Source organism: Trypanosoma cruzi, genomic scaffold (genome assembly GCF_000209065.1).
Source record: "Trypanosoma cruzi strain CL Brener 1047053516851 genomic scaffold, whole genome shotgun sequence".
In the NCBI taxonomy this organism is placed as follows: Eukaryota; Euglenozoa; class Kinetoplastea; order Trypanosomatida; family Trypanosomatidae; genus Trypanosoma; species Trypanosoma cruzi.
Genome location: NW_001849577.1, coordinates 507200 through 515163, shown reverse-complemented (window position 1 = coordinate 515163; position 7964 = coordinate 507200). Strand labels below are relative to the sequence as shown.

Here is a 7964-nt window from a genome sequence, read left to right as displayed (position 1 = left end):
CTTTCGCCTCATCTGCTTGCGACTAGCCTGCTTCTTTGATTTCCGTTGCGGGGCCTCCAGAACAAGATTTCCCACCAACCGCACAAGCCGCTTCTTCATTTCGGCATCCTCCTCGCCATGGGTGAGGCGGTGCATCTCAAGGTCGGTCTCAAGCTCCAGCCGCTCCTTCTTTAGCCTCTCACTCTCCTCAATATCCCTTTGTGCCCGCTCCACCTTTCGCTTCAGCACGGTTTTGCGATGGGCCCGCTTCTTGGCCGTCTGCTTGAGTTTGCGCACCAATTTCGTCATGATTCTCACCACGGCGGCTGCGGCCCCACGTCTCACCCACTCCCTCTTGAGGAGGAACGGAAAAATGCATGGTTCATTCGCACAAAAAAAAAAAAAAAAAATAAAGAGGGGAAAAAAAAACATCAGATATGAAGATGGTGGGTAAAATGCAAGCGTGGAACAAACACTTTTTATATGAAGACACAAAAAACAGTAGAAAACAAAAAAAAAAAAAACAAAAAAAAAAACAACAACAACAACAAAAAAACGAAGAGCAGCGGGGACACCCACACCAAGAAAACGTTGCCATTCAACACAGCTGCCATGGCAGAGCAACAAAAACGACACACACCGCACACTTTCCAGATAAAGTTTTAACAGACATCATGAGGGACCTAATATATCGGCCCGCTTTCGCTTCAGCCAGGTGTTAAACAAATATGCCGAAGGATTGACTAGGGGTTGTTGTTGCCGCATTGTACCAGTAGCTGCATCATCTCCAAGATTACTCGCATTCATGAATCCCGCCGACTGCGGCATATGCGGAAAGCGCAGTAAATCCTCTGCGGACACAAAGTTCATCGGCTGCAAACTTCGGGCAAAAGCGTCTGCAGAGCTCTTGAATGCCGTCGCCTTAAAGTCCGGTGTCTCCAATTGAGTACGATGGGTGTGCATGAGATTTTCCTTCTGCAGCTGGAAAATGTAGGCAATGAACTGTCGTAGGTTCTGCGTATCGTCATCCGAAACCGTTAAGGACTGCGTAAAGTTAGAAAGAAAACTCGCTGCAAAGTCGGGAATCGCCATACACGTGGCCTTAAAAGTGCGTAGCAGATCATCGTGCAATCGAATAAATCTCTCATGCTTTAGGTTCTGGCAGGCCAACTCGTCTAATGCGTAGCATGCCTCGTTCCGCTTATCAACTTCTGTCCATCCATCCGCCGTGTTTGCCCCGGCAAGCTTGCGATACTTACGTATGAGACTTAGCACCACACGTTGTGAATCTACTGTGGCAGGTAGAACAACAGAGTCAAAAATAGGCTTGAGTGGCGCCGTGCTTCGCGCATTTCCCTGTGGGTTGTGAACGGAAGGCACTTGACCAAGCCCTTGCTGTCTCAAGGGAGTTGGCATGTAGCGGTATTCGTCTGACGATGACATACGGGCAATGTGCTCTGGCAAGCACCATGCGTAGTGTGAGACGCGAGACTTCTCTGAAAGAGGTGCCTGGGCGGCAAAAAATTCTCTTTTAATCGCTGCTATAGCTTCCATGCATCGATTTTTCTTAAGCGTTGAGTGGGCGTATTGTGGCAAAACAATAGCGTCGTCGTTCATTTTTTCATTCAATTCTTGATTTGACTTGTTGGCTGCTTTCACCGCGTCAAGGATGGCTGCTATTCTTTTCTGTCTTTTTTGCGCGCTGGCCACCCCGCTTCCCACAATGAGCGGGTGTGCTAATAACTGGCGAACCGTTGACCGTACCAGCGGATCCTTCCGAAGGCAGCAGGCGATGAAGTCACGTAGACGCTCCGAAGAGATTTTCATGGGCAGAACACTCTTGCGTGAGGACTCCAACGTTCGCTGAGCCGAGCACGATGAGGCACTGACCTCCTTGATATATTCAGACAAGGCCGTTTTTCGAATGTTCGGCAGTGCCATTTCAAGCGCGGAGACGCCAAGCGACCACACATCCGATGGGAAGCTGTGGGACGTCACGTGCCCAGAGCGACAGTCCATCATACCGCTGTCAAGAACTTCGGGTGCAATCCAGCCAATGGTACCAATGACAGTGTAGCGTCCGGCTTGTTGGCTCACATCGGCACAGGTTCCAAAGTCACATAACTTCACAGAAGCGGTCTTACAATCCATAAGCATATTCAGTGGTTTAATGTCGCGATGAACCAAACGGCATTCCTCATGGATGTAAAGCAGTGCTTGAAGAACATCGTACAGTACAGCAGCAATATCCACCTCCGACATTACATTTGAAAGTTGTCCCTCCGCAGTCATCTTGAGCACCTTTGCAACAGACGCCCCCTCTACAAGCTCCTCCACTATACATAAGGAGGGCGCCGCGGAAAAGCTTGGGGACGCCTTCATTCCTTCATTCCCCTTAGAATTTGTTGATGCCGGTGACGGTGCCACAGGAGTCACACCAGAGTTTGTAAATGCGGTAAAATACGAGACAATGTTCGGGTGTTGAAGATTACTGAGGTACGACACTTCCTTCAGCACAACTGTAATGTCGTCTGCCACCTCTGTGAAGACTGTCTCCTTCACCGCGACGGCCTGTGCATGGTTGCGCCACATCTCCTCCTCGTCTCCGTACTCCTTCGGCAGCCTAAATGCCTTGAAGACTGTGCCATACGCACCCATACCAATGACGGAAAAGGGGCGTATGAGGTGACCCGTGCCGTCGTCCATCTTCGCAGGGTCAATCTCACCAGCCCAGAACTGCACAGGAAATAGACGCGGGGAAAAACCCCTCACTTCGCCAAGCAACAGGAATGTACAAACAAACAGATCAATCCCAATAAGAAAAACAAATCTCAATATTTTATTCCACACTCGCTTTTCTACCACCTAAAACGCAACAAAAAGAAAGAATAAAGAAAAAAAAATGATTGCATTTTAACGTTTAAACTAGCATTCAAAGTTCTTGCTTCGCATACACACATAAAAACGTGTAATGAATGCTTTTTTGCATGTTTGTGGGTTTGATTGGGAGAAAGGCAATAAGGGGGAAAGGATAAGGACAAGAACATGAACTGTAATGCCTCATTCAAGCAACTGCTTCGAGCGAAAAAGAGCTTCCAACCCCTCCGCAAAATCCGGGTTGGTGATCATGCACCCAGGTTCGTGGCGATAATTTAGATCCCTCGTTAAAGTTTTATGAAAAACATCACGAAACATCTCAATAAATATGCCTTGCACCAGCGCCGTGCTCACGTTTCTGCAAGTAAGGAGCGCTACCCGATATCCAGTCATCGTTTCGGCGTAATGAAGCTTATAAAATGGCGTTTGCACTGCCCTCAGCCCAGATGTGCCTGAAGAGGAGAGTTGTGAGGACAGGTGCTGCAGTGTGTAAATGAACCCCGCGACAAGGCTTGCCTCTCCTTCCTGTACCGCACTCGTACGGTTCCATTGCATGTAGAAGATATTGTCTCCGTAGCGGTTAAAAATGTAGATAGAGTACAGCGTCATCCCTACCCCTTCTAATAAGGCAAGGGAAGAGGGCAATGAGTCCAAATGGCATTTGGATAAAATACACCTTGACTTTTGACAAGAAGCATTCACATGGGAGGGGGGCGCAGTGAAAAGTGGCTCTGTGCGTGCCTGACGGCAGCAGAAGAAACAACAACAACAACAACAACAAAAATTAATCACCAGCAAAACAACTTCAACTTTGTTACGGGTTGTCGGTTTCAAAAACCACATCAGCCCCCTACCGGTCATAGTTCTCCGGCCTCACATAACCCGTACTTGTCTCTCTTTCCTCACGAAGGGCATCACGATCAAGTGGCATGCGATACTCATCAATGATGTTTGGCACGAACGGCGGCAACCCCGCTGCCCCCTTCTGGTGCCGCCAACGCAGCCGCACCCAAGGCATTATTTGCCGGCGCCTTTCATTTGCTGCCATTTCCCTCACACGTTGCGTTTCCGCCTCCATCCAGCGTTCATAGTCGCCCATTTTTCCCCGCTGCAGCCGCCTCCACCTCATCCACTCATTCTTAAATCGGGCCTTCTCTACCTGTTCCTCCTCGTCAAGGTTTAAGTCCGTTTCTCGCAATTCCAGCCGATCCGCGCCAATATCAACCCTTGCCTTCATTGTCTGCAGCTCCAGGGTGGCAGTGTTACTGTCATGCGGCTCGCTTGTGGGAAGATAATCCCAGTTCCCATGCGGTCGAAGAGCATGAATAACAACTGAAAGGGCAACCAAAGAATCCGTCTGCGTTACTTCATCAAGCAACAATTGTGTTACAGGGCCGGTAATTCTTTTCGACCACCGTCGCAAAGAATTACGTTTATGATTCGGACCAGCAATGAGAAGCTGACCCTTCGTCCCCTCAGTTGTAAAGCAACGATGGCAGTACTCTGAAAGTGCCTCCCTTTCAAAGGTGCCCGCATGAGCAACTGAACTGCTTAACACTACATTTGGTGCTTTGCCAGTGTTCGTCTTTTCCGTGTCATCATCAATGGGTGTAAAGCAAACAGTAGACATGTTGTTTCGCTGCACAATGTGATTCAACATACCGTACACGTTATCACCATCTTCTTCCTTAAGAGTGTATATCGGCACCGCCTTCTGGAAATGGGCACCGCGAGCCGATCGCACCACACGATGATCATAAATATCAGCACAGTGATTGGTTGTGATAATCGCGTCGTAATGAAATCCAGCGGCAGTACGCAGTAAGGTTCCTAACAAACCCGGATCGTCAACATTGTCAAGCACGAGAATGCGATCAAATCGTTGCTTGTTTGCAATAAGATTTTCCTTCGCTGGAGGTGGAGGAATGTCAAAATCACCAATGTAGCCGTCGTTGCCAGGGGCGCAGACCTCCGCGACGTGTCGATCGACACGCACAATTTCTGTCTCTAATCCCTTCTTTTTCGCCCATGAAGGAACCTCCTGTGAACCGCGAATAAGAAGATGCCGCGGTGTATGCCCTTCCTCAAAGAGCTCCCGTAGTACTTCTCGGCCCCCCAAAATCATCATTTGCTTCGACGACCGGTACTTGGGGTTCTGACGAAGCCTAACAAAGTGTTGAATCAAGTCGTGCCGCTCATCATCAATGACTGTGCCCTCCCAAACAATATTCTGCTGCAGCTGCATCAGAAGCGCACGCTGCGCTCGCTTTTGCAACACTTCAGCAGGAAGAGCCATTGGGGAGCGACTCTTGGCGTGTACAGCGTCGGGAATGACGATGTTGCGTGCGGCGGGGTCTTTGGGCGCCAGTGGATGGCTATACGCCTGCCTTGACTGCCGCGCCGTTGCTCGGTGTTCGCCAAAGAAGGATTGCCAACGAGATTGAGTGCAATTTGTCGGTTTGGTTGCCATCATCGTCCACGGTGACGGACTGGCTCTCGTGCCACCACGGCCGTCGAACACGCGCCGCATACTGTTGGACTCAACACCCACAAGTCTTCTCTTTTCGAGGCTTCCGCAGCCCACCACGTATTAATGACGTGGTCACATAAGGAGGCAAAAAAAAAAAAAAAAAAAAGGCAAAAACAACAACAACAACAGACGCGGTGTGCATGGGTATGGAGTCTTAGAGGGCGGAATAAAGAGAAATAGAGAATGATTCCCCAGAGACAAACAAACAAACGAAAAAACAAAAAATACTCTCGTCCACGGCGGGTTTTTTTCTATCGGCGGCCCCACCCGGAGAAAAGTCTCAACCTGAAGCGATGAGAAGCAACTGCAGGAGGGGAAAAAAGAAGAACAGCAAAAAAAAAAAAAAAAAAAAACGCCAGCGATGAGTCAAATTTATGGCATCTCTCCGGTGGGCTTCTCACAATCAAAAAAGTCCACACCTTCATATGTGAAAAAGATTACATCAATCACTATGTCTATGAAAAGAGTATGGAACGACGACGCTGAAACATCCAACGAGATCAGCAGTTTTTCTTTTTTTCTTCCGTGTCCTTTGTCTTCTTGTTTTTTTCTGCGCCAAGTGCAGTTGGACCACTTTTTGACCCTCGTTCCCCTCTCCCACATCCTTCTTCTCGTTCGGACGCACGCGCGTCAACACATACACACATATATATATATGCACCTTCCTCTTTCGAACCGAACCGTTAACCAAATGGCCCACGTAACTCCTTTGTGTACATGACAGGGTTTAACAACGAGGGCAGCATCACTGTTGCATTTAGCGTCGATAGCGGCACTAAAAGAACCAGCGCCTGTGGTTCAGAGACGACCTGCAAAGCCTTTAGTTGATCTCCAAGGTAGGAAAGAAAAAATGGAAACATCGCATCTGCGGCGGCAGGCTCAAGACACACACCCATATGCTCTTCTGAGACTGATCGGAGCTCAATCCGCGCACAGCGAACAACAGGCTGCACGGAATCCTTGTCATCCCTGTCATTTGTTAAAACAACGGGCGGATGTGTGGCCGCATACACCACCGGCCCAACGACATGTACGTCGGGGTATGAGGAGCGCAAATTTTCGTCATCATCGTATTGTCCCTGAAAGGACGCCATGTACATGGTCCCTTTTGTGATAGTGCATGTAAAGGAGGCAGCAACTTCTTCACCAAGGCGTGTCACGACGCGCTGCGCAAGGCAGAGCGACGAAGCCAGAGCTGCCGTCACGGAAAAAAACGATGACTCAAATACACTGCCGCCGTGCCCTACGGAGATCAAAAGACCATGATGGTCTTCCAAGGAGTATCGATGTACCTCACGAATGACAGCTAGAACAGACTCCGTGCCTGCAGTGATAGGCTCATCAAATTCCTCACTGGGGAGCGCAAAGGAATGCAGAACATACACACCGGAGGTGCGGGTACCAGGAGGCCTTGGAATAAAAAAATGAAACAACGGGGATCGCAGTCCTCGTGAGGCAGTGTGCAGAACCATGGGGACAGTCGCCACAAGGGGAGTCTGTGGTGCCAAGAACTCCAGACGTTCATCAAAGGCAACACAGAAATCCAAATAACTACCGTATGGTGTGGCGTTAAACACACGAAAGACCAGTTTGCCGTGATTGACGCGTATCACACGGCGTCGCCTTCCATTTCCTTCTGAGTCCACACCGTTTTCGTTCAGCAATTTCCCCAATGAAAGGGTTACTGCGTGAAAGGGACAATCTTTCCCCAAGAATTCAACCCCTGTTCCAACCTGAATCTCTACAAGAATACCCATTCCCGATGCTACAATCAGATATCGACCCTCGGGAAGACGCATGTGAAATGCAAACGCGGCCCCTGGCGGACAAAAGTATGCTTCCAATTGACGTCGAATCGCTTCATCACTGTAGAAGAGGCGGTGATACTTTCGCCGAAGGAATTCGGGTGGAGAAAAATCCTGAAAGAAAACTCCTACATGTGTCAAATCCGTCACTTCCGTGCAGTCCGTACACATTGGGCAGCGAATAATATTTGTTTTATGATACGTGGCGCGGAAACAGATTTCACGCACGGCATCCACACGCAGCATATCACATCCACATGATCGACAAGAGACAACAAAAAGCATGGAAACCAAGCCATACTCCTTCGCTAGCAGTAGCTGCTCAATCACCACACTGACCTCAATTCCCAGTTGAAATGCCAGAGAAAGTGGATTCCACAAAGAAATGTTGTTGTAGTAATCCCGCAGATCGTTCGCAGCCTTGATGATGGCGCCATTCAAAAGGGCACTCTCACCAGGCACGGTGAGGCCGGAGAGCATGGGCTTACGAAACTCATCGCTTGCCAATGGGAATTCGGACTGCATGGACGGTGCTAGATACTCATTGAAGGCCAACCAGAAAGACTTGTCGCGGCGGTCAAACGGGAGGGAAGACCAATTACTCACAGACCGCCTGGATGCTGCACCCAGCGACGTGGTGCTGGCCCTAAACATCGACCCTCCTTCTCACTCTCGCTTTTCCCTTCTCCTCCCACTCAATCCAGCCCAATGAGACCAGCAATAAATAACAAAGCAGAATGAAAAGGGTAGTAAATTGCCGCTAACGGCTCACA

At 49.2% G+C, this 7964-nt stretch overlaps 5 protein-coding genes across 5 annotated transcripts, besides 6 other annotated features; all 5 read right to left on the bottom strand.

The window, feature by feature from the left end:
- Tc00.1047053510745.49 (hypothetical protein, conserved) lies at window positions 1-411 on the bottom strand (the record flags this gene model as incomplete). The annotated part of the gene is made up of 1 exon (XM_800286.1): window positions 1-411. A coding segment is annotated over one exon (411 nt), but the record flags the coding sequence as incomplete, so codon positions are not given.
- Window positions 1-7964: a sequence feature (heterozygous, Esmeraldo-like haplotype).
- Window positions 372-408: a sequence feature (T-rich).
- Window positions 485-533: a sequence feature (T-rich).
- Tc00.1047053510745.40 (protein kinase, putative) lies at window positions 652-2685 on the bottom strand (the record flags this gene model as incomplete). The annotated part of the gene is made up of 1 exon (XM_800285.1): window positions 652-2685. The coding sequence occupies one exon, from the start codon at window positions 2683-2685 to the stop codon at window positions 652-654; it is 2034 nt and encodes a 677-aa protein (XP_805378.1).
- Tc00.1047053510745.30 (hypothetical protein, conserved) lies at window positions 3040-3699 on the bottom strand (the record flags this gene model as incomplete). Its single annotated transcript, XM_800284.1, has 1 exon — window positions 3040-3699. The coding sequence occupies one exon, from the start codon at window positions 3697-3699 to the stop codon at window positions 3040-3042; it is 660 nt and encodes a 219-aa protein (XP_805377.1).
- Window positions 3615-3637: a microsatellite.
- Tc00.1047053510745.20 (hypothetical protein, conserved) lies at window positions 3707-5386 on the bottom strand (the record flags this gene model as incomplete). The annotated part of the gene is made up of 1 exon (XM_800283.1): window positions 3707-5386. The coding sequence occupies one exon, from the start codon at window positions 5384-5386 to the stop codon at window positions 3707-3709; it is 1680 nt and encodes a 559-aa protein (XP_805376.1).
- Window positions 5473-5492: a microsatellite.
- Window positions 5703-5739: a microsatellite.
- On the bottom strand, window positions 6070-7845 carry Tc00.1047053510745.10 (hypothetical protein, conserved; the record flags this gene model as incomplete). The annotated part of the gene is made up of 1 exon (XM_800282.1): window positions 6070-7845. The coding sequence occupies one exon, from the start codon at window positions 7843-7845 to the stop codon at window positions 6070-6072; it is 1776 nt and encodes a 591-aa protein (XP_805375.1).